This window comes from Papio anubis, unplaced genomic scaffold (assembly GCF_008728515.1).
Source record: "Papio anubis isolate 15944 unplaced genomic scaffold, Panubis1.0 scaffold746, whole genome shotgun sequence".
Classification (NCBI taxonomy): domain Eukaryota; kingdom Metazoa; phylum Chordata; class Mammalia; order Primates; family Cercopithecidae; genus Papio; species Papio anubis.
In genome coordinates this window covers 1-17,332 of record NW_022167683.1, presented here as the reverse complement: position 1 = coordinate 17,332, position 17,332 = coordinate 1, and the positions used below count along the sequence as shown (strand labels likewise).

Here is a 17,332-nt window from a genome sequence, read left to right as displayed (position 1 = left end):
CGGTTCTTTTTTACTTTTCATAAGGTACCAGGTGCCATGGGGAATTCTCACATGGTCATGTGGTCATGAGGCTCTCTCAAACTCCACACCCTTTCATTGAGCAATAGATGTCACACTCTATTTTTTAATGAAGGATGTGGCTGCCGTTTTAAAGGCTTTTATGGAGGTGCTTAGAATGGAGTTTAGTATTTTTCAAAACAACCTGAATTACTAAGAAAATAGGACATTTTATAAAGGTGAAGGAGACCACCTGGTTTGTTTTCTTAGGAGGAATAGGGCAGAATGTTTTGAATGTCATGTGAAATGGTAAGCAATCTTAAGAGAAAACTGGCACCACTCTAATTATTTGAAAGGGATTTGACATTTCAATGTTATTTTAATTTTTCTGATGGGAAAATACAAGGCAAGGAAAATCGAAAGAAACAGGCATGGAGTTTTAGCTTACGTTTTTGTTGGTTTGTTTGTTTTCATTTTTTGTAGTGCTTCTCAAAATGTCAGACATTCTGGGCAAAGAGCTTGAACTCAGTCTTTAGTGGCTGTGCTCCAGCCTACTTGTGCTCTAATCAGATGTAGGACATGAGTAAGTCTTGCTCTGTTAGCCTCACTGTCCTCATTTGCTGAAGGAGAGGATCAGTCTAGAATCACAGATGCTCCCTCCAGCACTAATCATGATTTCTTGAAAGAAAACAGTAGGTCAACCCCACCCTTTATTGTCTTCGAAGAAATCATCAACCCAAGGCTCTTCTTTTGAAACAGGCGTAAGTGGTCCTGATTGATTGGGAGTACCTAGGGCCAAGCCCCTTGCCAGAGGTCATGCTTCCCAACTCCCAAAACTCTGGTGCACTTTATGGAATCAGAAAAGTAAACGTAGCCTCTTTTTGATACCATGGATTTTGTGGATGAGTTGCTTGCCTGGTCTTAAAAAGGTTGTGCTATGACTCTTCACAACCTGTTGAGAATTAGAAGACAAATATCCAAACCCGAATAGGGGTTTTTTTGGCAACCTTCCTTAAATCACAGTAGACTACTCTGTGTGTGTGTGTGTGTGTGTGTGTGTGTGTGTGTGTGTGTATTTGCCTATGTTGGTAGGAGGGTTAACAAAATATATTAGGCCTTCAAACTATGTTAGTAGAGGAGCAATATTAGTTGTAGGTACTGAAGCGATTTCCTGCAGAGAGAAATCCAGGCAGAGACACAGCAAGGGTCTTTGGCTATGGAACTGGCTTTCTTACAGCTAACGGTTGGTGTATGTGAACATCTCTTCAGAAGGCAAAGCAAGCAGCAGTGAGGCAGGCAGAGAGCCCACTTCGGATTCCATTAAAGCATCTTCTCCCCAGAGCTTCCCAGATGCGCAGTGTACTGCCTTGGTGTCACCAGAGGCATCAAACTCAGACTGGGATTTTCAGGATTAAGGAGTGAGTCTACATTTTAAAGACATGGTTTTGGCACAATCAAATTAAATCCAGAAGGGCAGGGGGCAGAATACAAACTAAGAGATCTGACCCTGGCAGCTGGCACCACTTGCTCGTTATTAACTGAAAAAGCAAAAGGTGAAAGCTGATCACCTGGGACAGACAAAAATCTTTGGACAAAAGGCAACATGGCTAGCAAAGAGCCAGAAATCAAGAAAATACCATGAAGTAGTGTCTATAGTCAAGTCAAATGGCTTATTGAAAATGCCATCTCAGCTCATTCCATTTAATTCCTAGGAGCAAGCAATAGTGTTTATCATATTTCCTCAACCACCTTATAATATTTCACTCTTTTGATAATTCCTTGAACAGTACTAGTTAGAGAGAAGGTGTTCCAAACAAAACAAAACAAAACAAACAAACACCAAAAAAAACCATAAAAAACATTTAAGCCATCCTTTCTATCAGTTAATTTTCTATAGCCAGTAGACTTCTGTGACTTGCTTATTCTTTCTCTAGCTCAAAATATGATGACATTCTCAGATCAACAGCCATAATGAATGTTTATTTGATGATTATTGAGCACTGACTACATTTACATTAAATAAAATGTGTCATCCTGTAGCTATGGTCAACACGACCCTGTTAGCTTTCAGAATTTAATCTCAATTGATATTTTCTCAAGAAACCTTTCCAAAGCAGGCCAGGTTCCTTGTTTCTTTGTTTTTTTTTTTTTCTTTGTAACGTTTGCCCTAAGTATTTATATGTATGTATTCATCTGCTCAGGCTGCTATAAGAAAATATCACGGACTAAATGTCTTAAGCAACAGAAATATATTTTCTCACAGTTTTGGAGGCTACAAATCCAGGATCCAGATGTTGGCAAGATTGATTTCTTCTGAGGGCCTCTCTGTTTGCTGGCAGATGGTTGTCTTTTTTCTGTCTTCACATGGTCTTTTCTCTGTACATGTCTGTATTCAAATACCTTCTGCTCATAAGGACACCAAACATATGGAAACTTATTTTACCATCATTACCTTTTTAAAGATCCTGTCTCCAAATACAATTGTGTTTTCAGGTACTAGGTGTTGGGACTTTAACATATGCATTTTGCAGGGACACGATTCACCTCATGCAATGTATATTAATGTGTCTATTTAATTGTTGTCCAATGTGACTTCTCATCACTAGAATGTAAGCAACCATGGAAACAAGTACATTATTTGCCCAAGCCTTGGTCCAACACCTTGCTTACCACACGTCTTCCATAACTATTTGCTACATGCATGAATAAACTAGTGGAGTTGACCTCTAAAACATTTCCGAAAGATAGAATTTTAACAAGGAAAGAAGAGTTGGTAGTGATTTTTAACAAACATTCCTGTTACAACAATTATATTCTGCATAATGTGTCAAACCCAGGAAAGAGCTATACTCAGGGGAGTACTAATTAGATAAAGGGCAAGGGAGCTCCCAGGGGTAGGGAGACGGCCTGGAGAGTTGCATCGTGCAGGATGGAAGTACTGTGTGGAATGTTGGCAGCTGGGTGGTTATAGGCCATAGCCCTGCAATTAACAGAGCTGCTCCCTAAATATTGTCCTTTCTCATATAAGCCATTTGTAGCTAGCCACCACCTGCACATCAAGTAAACATGACGAGGCCGCAAGCTTCATCCTCTGCTTCAATTAAGTTGTCATTAATGCCTCAGTATTTGAGCTAAGATAATGTTAATGAGAAAATCCCATTAGCAAGGGCAAAAACATGGATAGCCACATGGCTATGATTGTCACAACAAGCTGTCTGGTTGAGCACAGAGTTCGAGTTTCAGAAGATAATAACATGATGAAGCATTTCGTGTTATGGAAAACTGAGCAATGCAATTGCCTGAACTTTAAGATACCAAGCAAAGGTTGGAAATGTTTACCAAAGTAGTGATTTCTTGGGCATCTTCAGCTTTTTAAGTTTTGATTAATGACAATGGAAACATTGTATTTCTTAACTCACTGTTTTTTCTCTATCTCTCAAAAGGGAATTGCAGGAGCTAGATTTTTTTTTTTATCATAGCAGATTAATCTTGTCAAACCTGCTATCACTTCCCTTTGTCTTTTATAATTTTTACTTTGACAATTCTCTCATATAACTTAGGTTCCTCCCATTGGCTTTAGGAAACTTTTGGAGTATCTACTCTGCACTGAGTACTGTGGTTGAACCTGGGAGCGGGGCACTGCCCACCAGGAGCTCATAGGCATGGTTGGAAGAGACAGTAAAGAAGCATTAATGAATAATGCACGGGGAAGCACAGGGAAGAGACAACAGGACAGGGGAGAAAGGGAAGGCTTTCTAGAGGTGGAAATGTCACAGCTTGGTTCTGAAGAATAAATAGAATTTGGCCAAATAAGGAGGGAAGGATCGGATGCTCTAATAAGAGATGAGAAATAGAACAAGAACTGGAGGTGTAAGACTATAGAAGCTTAGATGCCTGGGGCCCAGAGGGCAAAAGATGAAGCAGCGTTTTGGTCAGGGACCCCAGAGTTTGTGCTGTATCTTGGAGAGAATAAGGAAATAACTCTATTGAGTTTAGCTTAATGTTTAGCATGTGGATGTTTGATCTCAGCATTCAAGTCTGCTAAGGAAACCACACCTTCACCATCAACCACAAATGTATTGTGACTTCCTAACAGACCCTAACGGATGGCAAAACAAGATGTTTTCCCTTTATGCACCAATCAAGGGTTTTCAGGATCCAGGTTACCTTGAAATATGAGCCAGGCATTAATGACTAGGAAAGGTTTAACCGTGATTTATGGCCAATGCTCACGAGAGGGCCTGCTGCTGACACTTGGCAGTGGAGATTCAGTTGGTCTGATGCTCAATCCATCAATTAGCATTTGGAGAGGGCAGAATGCTGCTCTGCTGATACTGGGGCTGGTAGGGGGGTCCCAAAACATGACTCAGACTCTGACCCCCAGGTACCTGTCATCCCACTGGGAAGTGGAAACTTACATGGACGGATTGTTAATTAATACCACAAGGTGGTAAATATTATGAACTAAATAAATAGATCCGACTGCAGATGCTACAGGAATTTAGAAAGAGAATTCACCACACACTAGTCTAGTCAAGGAAAGCCTGCTTCATTCATTTCCGGATTTATTAACTTATTCATGTATTCAATCAATCAGTCATTCAGCACATTTTGTATGCCCTGCACTGTGGTAGGTGGCTGTGATAGAAAGTAATAAAACATATGTTCTCTGTCTGTACAGTTTAGGAAAGAATTTGCTGACACAAAAACTTGGCCTTGGAAGATTGGGGGATGGATTTTGAAAGGAGGAAATCATAAGGATAGCATAGAGGTGGAGCAGAGGCTGGGTGTGGAAGCCCCAGTTCACTAACTATGTTTACTTAGAGCATAATGAACATATGATCTAGCTGGAGTAGAGAATTCTTGTAAGGATTTTGGAAAATAGCCTGAAAGGACAGAGGGAGACTTGGTTACAGAAACAATAGACTGTCCAGTGTGATTTTCATTCTCTGAGCTGCATGACCCAGTGGCGGAGTATTTGCTGTGAGGTCGATGATAACCTTGCAGTTTAGATAGTTGGATCTAGCAAGGTGTCCTCTATCAGAAAGAGACAGAGGACTGGGAAAAGAAGGGCATCATTAAAGAAATTCCCAGCTTCAGGGATAAGGAGTAGAACAAAAGTAGAGAGGGAATTTGAAGGCATATGTGAATTCAATCTACCATATGTAGGAAAAAGTTAAGAGAATTTGATAATTGACGGATAAACAGTGTGCCAGGAAAACATAACTCAGGCTCTAAATTGTAGCATAATGGTACTAGTAACGGTAATATACTCTTCTACTATGTAACTGACATTTTTAGACTTCCTTATTCAATTATTCATATATTGCCCACTTTATTCTCACAAAAGTTGACTGTGAGATAGTCAGCAAAAGTTGACAGCTACCTTCGAATTGTTAAATAACAGCATGTGTGAGAGGACATAGGAAGACTGTTGAATCGAGTTTTCTGGGGATGATAAAGCCTAGAAACTTTCAAGTCAAGCCAATCAATTTGTTTCTGTTTTACAGATGATGTAATAGGTTTAGAGAAATTAAGAAATCTCTCTAAATTTCTGGAAATTGTAAGCGGCAGGCACTTGAGCAAGGAATAGCAGGTGAATAAAGCTATCAAGGAAATCTGTAACAAGTTATCTCCAGGGTTAGAAACAGTCTTTGGGGACTATGATTTGGCCTGGGCTACCTTTTTGCTCTTGTGTGTGGCTGTAATGGCCTAGGGTAGTCACGGCTGACACTTACAGGCCCTGAACAGTCACTTGGTTACAAAGGTTCATTGACACCTTGCAACATTAATTGTGATCTTGCTTTTCATTTTGTCTTCGAAACATAAAAAAGATGTTAAAATATGGTGACCATTGAAATGCAAAGATCTGTTAGAAATTTTATGGAGGAATTGGTGGGGTTAGAGAGACAGAGAGAGAGAGGTACAATTGAGAGCCAGAGTAGAAGAGTATGTCAAGGCTCTGCAACCTCAAAAATATTTTTTTAACTCAACGGCTCTGAGCCAAGGGAAGATTTCCATTCCCACCAAACTCACCTTTTAGCCCACCTGTCCCCTAAATGGTGAAAAAATGTGCTGTTGGTGATGGGGATTTGTGGTGTTGGTGATGGGATTGTGATGTTGGTAATGGAAGGTTGTGGCATTGATGATGGAAGGTTTTGGTATTGGTGATGGAGTGTTGTGGTGTTGGTGGTGGAGGGTTGTGGTGTTGGTGATGGAGGTTGTGGTATTGTTGATGGGAGATTGATGTTGGTGATGAGGTGTTGTGGTGGTGATGAGGGTTGTGGTGTTGGTGATGGAGGGTTGTGGTGGTGATGGAGGGTTGTGGTGTTGATGATGGAGGGTTGTGGTGTTGATGATGGAGGGTTATAGTGTTGGTGATGGAGAGTTGTGATGTTGGTGAAGGAGGGTTGGGTGGTGATGGGGGTTGTGGTGTTGGTGATGGAGGGTTGTGGTGTTGGTGATGGGGGCTTGTGGTGTTAGTGATGGAGGGTTGTGGTGTTGGTGAAGAGGGGTTGTGGTGTTGATGATGGAGGGTTGTAGTGTTGGTGGTAGAGGGTTGTGGTATTGGTGAAGAGGGGTTGTGGTGTTGGTGATGGAGGGTGGTGATGTTGGTAATGGAAGGTTGTGGTGTGATGATGGAGGGTTGTGATGGTGATGGGGGATTGTTATTACCATCTAGTGAGCAGGAGTGCTGCTGCACATCCAACACAACAGGCATACCACAAGACACCTACTCATGCCTGTAATTCTAGCACTTTGGGAGGCTGAGGCAGGTGGATCACTTGAGGTCAGGAGTTCAAGACCAGCCTGGCCAACATGATGAAACCCCGTCTCTACTAAAAATACAAAAAAATTACCCGGGCATGGTGTTAGGTGCCTGTAATCCCAGCTACTCAGGAGGCTGAGCCAGGAGAATCGCTTGAACCTGGGAGGCTGAAGTTGCAGTGAGCCAAGATCAGCCACTATACTCCAGTCTGGGCAGCAGAGTGAGACTCTGTCTCAAAAAAAAAAAAAAAAAAAAAAAAAAATACTGATTTGTGCTACATGGATGAATCTTAGAAACATAATGCTAAGGAAAAAATACCAGTCAGAAAATAGAGCATAATGTATAATTTTATTTATATCAAGTGCCCAGAATAGGCAAATCCATAGAGTCCCAAAGGTAAATTAGTGGTGGTTGACCAGGGCTGGAGGTGCAGGGATAAGGGGATTGGGGGACAGTATATCAAGGTTACAGAGTATATTTAGGGGATGATGACATGTTTTAAAAATTGATTGTAGTGATTGTATAACTGAATCTATTAAAAACCACTGGGTTTCACACTTTAGATGACATATATGGTATGTGAATTTTACCTCAATAAATCTGTTACCAAAAAAATAAAATAAAAATAAAAGCAAAGTAGAATTCAGTAGCAGAACATAAAACTTTGCAGAGCTTTTTGGTCATCAAAGAGATGGCAGGAGCAGGGCAGGGCTGGCTGGAGTTGCCAGCATGATGAGCAAAAGGAGCTCAGCCCCAGTACCCACACTTCCCTTTGAACACTGGCTCTGCCTCTGAGCAGCCATGGGGCCCTGGGCAGCCTCTCCACTTTTCTCTGTTATATCTATTACATGAGGGCAATCAACTTGACCTCCAGGACTATTGTAAGAATTAGGAATTATATTATTTAAAGTGCCTGGCACATTGTAGGCATTTGTTACTGGTAGTGTGATGTATTATTAGCTATTTTTACAATTGGGGTATTTCAAAGGTTCATTTGCAAGTTCAGTAGCAAGGATGAAAACTGTCATTCTTTTTTTCTCTATGGAGAAAATCTTCCAAGTCTTTATTTGATTCCTAGGAAAGCACAGGGCAGCCTATTTAACTCTCTCTCTCTATAAGGAACCCTTTATACTGATGCCCTAGGCTGAATTCCAGAGCCTAAGAGAAGCCATGAGAACAAAAGTGAAGAGGACAAAAAAGTTTTCTGTCTTTTATTTCAGTTTAAACAGTTTGTCAGGTTTTTTAAGATTATAAAAAATGTACATTAAAAAACATTGAAAATTCCGGTATAACATAAAAGAAAAAAAAAACAAAAATAATCTGTGATTCTGTCAGTCTACATTATTGCAGTGTTTTTCTTGGTGTTAGTTTTTAACAAAATGGGAATCATGCAGCATGTACTATTTATTAAGAACTTCTCTCTTATCAAGATATCAGTAGCATTCTTGGACATTGTGATGTTTATTGACTACATTATATACCATATTAGGAATAAGCCATGTTTGCTTTACCTAGCCTGCTACTATTGGAAATAGGGGTAGCAGTGAATTTTTGCTATTGTAAATAATGGTGTCATGAACTATCTTCACCATAAATCTTGGCTACAGCTCTGTTACTATTTTAGAAATAATTCTTCAGAATAAAATTCACAGGAAATGAGGTATGACATTCTTGGGATTTTTGATGCTTACTGGTGTATTGCCTCCCAGAAAGAATGTGCAAATTTAGGTGGCTGAAAACAACATATAAAATGGACTGTTTCCCTCTATTCTCATTGAGATTGAGTATAATCAGTTTTTATCCTTTATTAGTCTGGGAGATGGCAAATAATACCCAACCTGTCTTTAAAGTTCAGAAATTGTATGTTTGCCCTCATCTGTTTCTGGAACCCAAATCCCATCTTTTAGGCCTCAGTTCCTAAATCATGGGGGTGCTTAGTGCCCCATATTGGCCCTCAATATCCTGCTCTTCTCCCCTAAGAGCATTTCTTTTCCCCCCATCAAGACATTCTTGGCCTAAAAGGTGTTGCTTTCCTATTCTCCTCATTGGACATGTCTATTCTTTCACAGCTATTTATATCAAGGAGGTTTGGGAAAAAAGCAGTCGAATAAGGTGATTTCTCCCTAATTGTTGAATAATTAATAGCACTTCCACTTTTACCTTTAAGAGAGTATTCTTAATAACAAAACCTCAGAGAGCCTCTAGGGATATTATTTTGGATCTATTAACAGAATGAAGTGAAAACGAGGACCAGTTGAAAGTGGAGATTTTTAGCTGGGGATGTACCACTTCACTTATCTTGGAACCCGTGCCCGAGCAGCTCTCCTGAGCTAGTTCCAATTTCCCAGCTTCTTTCCTTTCTCTTCTGACACCTCCAATGACGTGGCTCCCGACCCTGGCTGCACAACATAATTCCAAGTCCTGGGATAATCCCCAGAAATCTGACTTAATTAACCTGGAGTGATCCCCAGGTTCTGTATTTTCAAAAGCTCCCCAGGCAATACCTGCATCGAGAACTATTGTTCTAATAATTTTCCTCTGCAGAGCTAAACTTTTCACCCAGGCTCCCCCTGCAGGGACTGGGGACCATGTAGAAAAAGGCCAAATCAAAGAAAAGGCAAACCAAAAAAAAAAGAAGAAGAAGAAGAAGAAAACAACCAACCAAGCAAACCCTCATTATGTAAAAACTTGAAAGAGAGAAATGGATGGCGATGTGGGGAGAGGACAAGACCCACAATCAGAACAGATGATCCTACAGCCACCCATTGAGCAGACCTCTCCTCTCAGGCCAGTGCCATCTGTAACGTGAATAGATGATAGATAACTAATTGGAGGGGACACTCACTGTGGCCTCTATAAATACATTCTTCTCTACTGTAGCCCTGATGCCTAGCAGGGTGCTTGGCCTTTAGGGAGTATTTAGAACTTTTATTCTGAACTAGTTACTAACGCCCTTCCAGTCTAGAGTCTACCTGCAGATACAGTCCCATATGTTATGTGGATGTATTCAAATGAGTATGCAAATGAACATGTTTAAAAAGGACTTACAATTGACTGTCTTCCCCAAATACCCCTGAAAGAAGTCAAATGTTCATCACCAAGAGACACCTGACAGATTCTCTGTCTCATTAGCAGAATCCCTGTGTTCAGGACCCAAACCCTGGTCTTGTCTGAGGACAACTGCCTTTGGGAGGAAGTGGGGCCACCAGGCTGAGAAGCCTCTGGATTCTCTTCTTCACCCCAAGCAGATGTTCAGGGTTGCAGTGGAGACTAACTTTGAGAGATCTGGCTGAAAACACATCGGGTCTCCTATATCTGGGATGCACTGAGCAGATGGGTCACAGCTGCCCAGGTGCAAATACAGCTGGGTTCCAAGCCTGGTGCTGTGATTCTCCCAGGGCAGCCTGGGAGCTCAGGGGCACCAGCTATCTGGGAGCTCAGGGGCACCAGCTCTTCACTTGCCACTCTGAGGGTCTGCCACACCTCTGTGGTGATCCTCAGTGTTTTCTTCCCAGCTGGCTGCTTTGGGGCTGCTCCAGTAGGCTCTACCAAGGCAGGTCTGTTTTACCTGCAGAAATAGCTCTAAATCCATCACTTGCTTTGCATTTTCACTGCTGCTACTTTAGGTGAGATCCTCTCATTCTGCCTCCGGGGACTCTGCAAGCAATAGGACCTGTGAGTTCTGCCTCCAGCCTTGACCCCTCCCAGCTGCTACCATTGGCTCTTGTGCTAGCTGATTCTTTGAATAAACATCTCCAACCCTGGTATTACCATCCTAGAGAGCCCTCATGGACTCCCATGTGCTAAAGCTGTAATTTTCATCTTTGGCTGCACATTAGAACCACCCAAGGAGCTTTTTAAAAAATGTAGATGCTTAGGGCCCATGCCCAGAGATGCTGATGGAATTGGTTTGGGAAAAGTGCTCTTCAGAATCATTTGTCAAAGGATATTGTTTAAAGTCCTCCTGAGCCTGGCACGTGAGACCCCTGGGAGATTGGATCCTCTTTCCAGTTCCCTTCATATTGTCATCTCCTGCTTCTCAGTCCAGACCTTTGTTTCTTTATACAGGCTCTCTGTCTCCTGGAACCCTTGCTCCCAGAATCACAAACTCTTGCTCATTTTCCACAACTCCCCTTAACTGTCACCCACTTCTGTGAAACATTCTTGGGATCCTCTCATGGAGTTAGTTAGACTTTCTTTCTTCTCTGCTCATATGTTGCTGTTCCACCCAGAATTGCAAAAGGTGGTGTTGTTTGCTTACTTCTCTGTCTACCCCACTAGCCTGAACTCAAAAGACGTTATTTTAATCTTCCTTGCATATCTCTCTGCCTCTTAACAATGGACTACCCTAGGGTAGAGATCATGTGATATTAATATCCATACCCTCTAATGCCAAAGACCATTTCGTATTTGTCGCTCTGTTCATTTTTTAAGCTAACATGACTGCCAAAGTATGATTGAAATGAACTATTCTGCATTACCTGCTGGACTAACTGGTGTTATCCCCACAATGGCCTGTTAAGTACAGTCATTGTCCTCTTTGCAAGTGAGGAAACTGACACAATGAGAGGAAAGACAACTCAACATGTAACAGGGCACAATAAATGACTGTTTAGAATTTAGAATTGTGTGGCTATGTGCTCTTGCCACAGAAAGTCTTTGTAACCAATCAGTTAATATGCCTTTATTTTCTTCAGCAAGCACTTTGCACCAACAGGACACAGAGTTTTCATAGATGATAAACTCTTTAAAGGAAATAGTTGAAACCTCATGACTAGTTCCCAATACAGTTTTCTCAGTAAAGTAGGTCAGCAGCACAGGGTACACCAAAGACAGCTGGAGCAATGGAATAGGAGAGAAAAGAACTTTACAAAACCACCCACCTTTCTTCCAGTGCCTTTAGAGACAGTCATGCCTCATTTCATTCGATCCCTTTGACAGTGATAAGGGGCAGGAATTATAATATTTACAGATGATAAAATCAGAGCTTAATGAAGGTGAGTAACTTAGGCAATGTCACCTAATTTAGAATGAAAAACGCTGCAATTGGATTAGTATGTTACCTCTCTCCAACAGCAGGCTGCCTCTGCCTGGTACATCATTGGAATCCAGCTTTCCTCATCTACTTTAAAAATAGCTCACTTTTTCCTAAAATTGTTTGTAGGAAAGTATGAGAAAACTAAAATTGCCCATAACTCTACCACTCAGATAAAATTGCTGGTAATATTTTGAGTTCTTTTATTTTTCTGTTTTTTTCCCTCTGCATTTATACAACAATAGATCAGAATACGTGACATAACTTTGGTTGTGGTATGTACAACATTTTGTATTTTTCCCTTTTGTTTTTAAACAAAACATATCAGAAGCAGTTTAGCCATCTTTTTTCAAAAAGAAAGGGATGAGAATGAAGTGGTACAAAGAGGAAGAACAATGCTTTTTATGAACCTTCCAAGGGCTTGTATCCAGCCAAGTGAAGAGTGGGTTTGCTCTGAGAAGGGCATGGATGGCAGCAGGCTGGGAAATAAGCCCCCTTTCTCCAGGCCTTCCGGACCCATCATCTCTAGGCTTGCTCTCTTGTTTCTCTTGCAGGCAGCAACTTGAATGATGGCTTGTGGCACTCAGTTAACATCAACGCCAGGAGGAACCGCATCACGCTCACTCTGGATAATGAAGCAGCACCCCCAGCTCCTGACAGCACTTGGGTGCAGATTTATTCTGGAAATAGCTACTACTTTGGAGGTAAATTCTCCAGCCTTTAAGAGGGAAAATAAACAAGGGAGGGAAAATGAAGTGGGCAATTATTTCGCTATGGTAGTTCTGGCTTGGTCAATTAGACAATTATCCCCCCCCGCCCAACATACACACACACATCCTCAATCTCAAAATAGTGAGAAGCAAAATCTCTCACAGCTGTGTGCAAATATAAATTATCTAGGTCAGTGCTGAGGAAGAAAAGAACTTTAGCTACAAGAGCTGGTGTTATATAACACATCCAAAGGAGATTTTTGTAGCCATGCCAAGCCCTGTGATCACATGGGAAAGGGGAAACTCAGTTCGAAACTTGGAGAAAGTGTATCAAGAGTCAGAAGTACCTGCAAGAGGCAAAATCCAGGTGGAAAGGCACAACCAGCATGCTCAGCACCTGGGTCCCTCCTCTGCCACTTTCCTCTCTTAGTCCCCTGTCCCCTCATTCCCCACATTCCTAGAGATCATGCCCACAGAGAGCCAGGAATGAGGTGGAACTAGGAGGCCCATGAACTTGTAACTCCACGTGTAGAAGCCAGTTCAGATTGTTCAGATTCTGCCTTCTCTGATGTTAAGTGAATCCTGGGAACCTTTCCAATGACAGAAACACAAGGGCAAGCTGATGGTGAAGAAAAACATATAATTAGGCATCTACTGAATTTTTATAAATGCATATATATGTATGTATTTAGTCTTTCAAAAGTATTTTTCAATAAAAATTAATATCTAGTTTCATAGTTAGTTGTTTGTATTATAGAAACAATCTCTGAAAATGATGTAACCTCAATAGCTGTCTGACCTTGAGAAAGGTACTTATAGTCCCTAAACTTCCTAATCTGAAACATGGGGAAATAAGTTCACCTCCAAAATTTCAGGAAAAGTTAAGTACGACCAAGGTTTAAACGTATAGCACAGAGTGTGCCACATGGCAGGGGATGGGGAAACTGGCTCCACCTCCTTTAGATATAAGTCAGGGTCTGGTCTACAGTTTCCTTATTCTTTTCCTATTAGTAAATTGAAGAGAAGTATTGTATAAAATTATGCATAGTCTCTTAAACAGAATTTACAGGTCACTTCTCTCATACCAATGGAATGTGGTTAAAGCTTTAAAATGCAAAAGGGATTTTGCACAGGTGCAGTGTATATCTCAACATCTCCTAGGAGGGAAGCAATATCTCTGTGGCTTGATTTTAGGGTGAGGAAGGGCCTGTGACCTTTACCTCAAATCTCCTCGCCCTGTGCATGGCTTAACAAATTCCTTTAGGAAGGGAATACACGTCCAGTCTCTGCAAAAGTTTTATGACTTACCTCATTTAATTCATGCAGAAACCTTGTGCAGTACATAATACCCCCACTTAATAGATAATAAAACTGGTGTTTGCTGAGATGAAAGAATTTGTGCAACGCCATAGAGCTCATGAATTCAAATCCAGATCTGTGTTCCCACAGCCCACCAGTGAAAACAGAGATTGGAACAAATGTATTATAAAGATCGTAGAACAAGGGTGTTGGGGTCTACAAAGATAACCTCACAGACCGAATAATTGTGCATCTTATGCAATATTTCAGCATCAGAGGGAAAAACGCTATCTTGAATTTATTCCTGAGGGAAATGTTTGTTACTAATCCTGATACAATAAGCATCTGACATGCCTCAGAGACAAAATGGCTCTCCTGCCTCAGTTGAAGGACTGTTCTTAGAGGCAAGTTTTAAGGGATCCTGGGTTTAGAACGTGAAGATTGATCAGTGATTTGAACAGTGTTTAAACAAACGCCCCACACGTAGACTGTAAACTTAAGGAAGGTGAAAAATGAGTTTCAGTAATAATAGTCAACTTACATAAATTCTCTCTACAGCTTCAATTAGAAGTTGTAGCATCTCTCTTCGTTTTATAGTGTGCCTGTGAGCTGTTAACCAGCTGCTGGGCTTCAGCCCGGCAGTGACTGTCTATTAAAGATGGATGAAATAATTCCCAGTTATTTATGGGTTATTACCATGGTTTCAAGCTTGCATTCCCATATGCTCTGAACCTATTAAAGCCATTGGGATGGAGTTTGTAAGGAGCACGCGCACTCATATCCCTGAAAGGCTCTATACCCATCTTAATGAGAAGTAGTTATGCCCTGGTTGCAAGCTACACTAAACCAGTGTAATTTTTTTTTTAAGAACACCCTTTAAAAAGGTATAGTGTTAACCTTTCCCATATGCTATTACAGCCCTAAAATGACATGCATTTCAACCCTTAGTTCCTTCTAAAACCAGCAAAATGTCTGATTTTGCTTTGCACATCACGTCAAAATTCCAGTTGCGCTCCTGTGTGTACCTTTCTCAGGAACTAAGCCTGTTAATGCTAACAATTAACCGGACAATTCCTCTGCTGCCATCCCTACCCAACCATCCCTACCCAAAGCATAATTTCCTTTGAAAGCGTAATTCAGAAAAGATATGTATTTCAAGACAGAACCAAAATTCTGAAGTAGCTATAATACGTTTCTTCCTTGGGATGAGTGAAGGATGCCATATGAAAGAATAGAAAATAGCTTACCCCAAGGAAAAAAAAAAAAAAAAAGTAAGAAGGAGACACCTGTTACAGTATTGATATTCCCTTTGCCATACTTATTATTTTCTCTACAGTGATGGAGTATGCCCTATTTTGTACCAATTCTGTCCCCTCCCTGAGAATGCTAGGATTTACAACAAAAAGGGTGTGCACTGATGTGAATGAGAAAGCACCAAAATAATTAGACCTCAAGGTCTTCCATCAATAGGTCGCCAAAGCAATGACGGATCATTTCAGCATTCTTCTTCATCTTTTTTCTCTGTCCCACAGGGTGCCCCGACAATCTCACCGATTCCCAATGTTTAAATCCCATTAAGGCTTTCCAAGGCTGCATGAGGCTCATCTTTATTGATAACCAGCCCAAGGACCTCATTTCAGTTCAGCAAGGTTCCCTGGGGAATTTTAGTGATTTACACATTGATCTGTGTAGCATCAAAGACAGGTAATTATTGTCTCTTCTCCTCTGTTCTCCCACCCCCTTCCCATTCTCACTGTTCTAAATATGAATTTCTTTAAGCAAAATTCTAATCCACCGACATTAGCCACATTAGACATAATTGAGTTGCCTAATGGAAAATATTTCTGAAAGGATTTCAGGCCCAGAGAAAAATGGTTTAAATTAGTTGAGTCTCTCTTCATGTTGACTTGCAGCAAATGGGATATGCAAATTAAATCAAAATACAAATTTGTGAAAGGATTAAAATTTTATGCATAAACAACATTTGATTACTTTGAAGTTAAAGCAAAAAGGAGGAAGGAATTACTTCTCTCCTAAACCATTTCATTTTTCACTGCTGTGGGTGTCCTTTCTAACACAGACAGATGAGCATCGGACCATCTGGGAAGTCTGCAAAAGAGGTTCACGAATGCCCAATAACACACAACTACTCCTGGGTTTGGCTGTTTTTTGGTCTTACTGCCCCTACCACTGCTTCTCTGGTCCAGAGGAGATCAGAAAAACTCACTTTAGCTCTCTGTTTCCCCTGGGATCTTGCTCTCCTTATAATAGAAGTTTGTAAATGCAAAGACACACTGCAGAAAACCAAAGAGGATGGATTCTGAATTTGCATCAAAGTTTACCATGTTCTTCTTCTTTCCTCTCCAGAGCCTACTTCCTTCATTCTTCCAGTTCTTCTCACCCTTGTCAAAGTATCATTTATAGAATGGGCAAATAATATCTGTTCAGTGCTTGCCTGTGTGTTGATGAGACAGAGTCTCTGCTTATGTTTCATCAGGGAATAGATTAGCCATTACAATAAAGTGAGATACATGACCAAGAAGTGCACCCTTATTTGTCAGACACACAGCAGCAGCAACTTAGTCTGACCCCAGAGAATGAGTCCAAGAAGGTTTCAGAAGGTAATGCTGAGTTGAATCTTAAAGGAGAAGACACTGGCAGGCTAGGCTGAGGTTGAGAGGGGAAGGGAGATTGGCGTAGAAGCAGGAGAAAGCATGGATTGCAAGTATTTCATCAACTCAAAATACTTTTTTGGCATTTGAAATCTCTAATAGTTGAGTTGGCAATATCTATTTTTCATAGTGGCATATAAAATAATGGTATATCTTACAATTAGTGGTGTCTTAGATTAAATAATATATAGCTCAGTAGGGATGGTGGGTCACTGTGGATGGTGCACCTGGTGTAAATATGTCCAGAGATGTGGGGGCAGGACCAGTCATGAAGAACTTTGTGTACCAGTGGGATTTGGTTTCATGCTCTTGGTGAGAACCATGGAGGAAGGTGGCTCAAGAAGAGTACTCAAGAAGAAGTGAGAAAGGTGGATTGGAAGAGAGCTTGCCTACAACTAGGCAGGTGATTGCCCAGTTGGGGAGAGGAATAATGAGTAGTAGCAGGTAACTCTACTGAGGGGCACAGAAATCGGCCATGCAGTACATAGTCTCTGCTAACGCTGAAATGAGCTGTATAACTTGGTGAAACTTTCCACACGTTTCTCAGTTAACATCGCTATGCATGGGATCATCAACAAATCATGCAGATTTTCTGTCTCTTCTGCTTTATTTTTTTTTCTATTTGACCGGCTGAAAAAGTGGTAATAAAGTATGTGCTTCATTAAAATGTGCTAGTTTAGAGCTCGGAGAATAAAAGTTATTGCAGGCAATGGTTGCCAGACCAATAGTGTTTAGTAATGGCGTGGGAGAAGCATCCTACTTCATCAGCCAGTGCAGCCTCTTCCAAAGTGTTGATCAATACAGGGAATATTTATCAATAGGGGTCTCTAATGCTACCTTAATTTTTAAT

At 41.0% G+C, this 17,332-nt stretch overlaps 1 protein-coding gene across 1 annotated transcript in view; it reads left to right on the top strand.

Annotated features, from left to right (window-relative positions):
* Positions 1-17,326, top strand: part of LOC116273478 (contactin-associated protein-like 5) — a 31,931-nt gene extending 14,605 nt beyond the window's left edge. Inside the window, exons 2-3 of the mRNA XM_031662554.1 lie at positions 12,356-12,505; positions 15,343-17,326. Of these exons, the coding sequence (XP_031518414.1) occupies positions 12,356-12,505; positions 15,343-15,518 (326 nt within the window). The 3' untranslated portion in view covers positions 15,519-17,326. The remainder of the gene's footprint in view (positions 1-12,355; positions 12,506-15,342) is intronic.
* Positions 17,327-17,332: the final 6 nt, after the last annotated feature.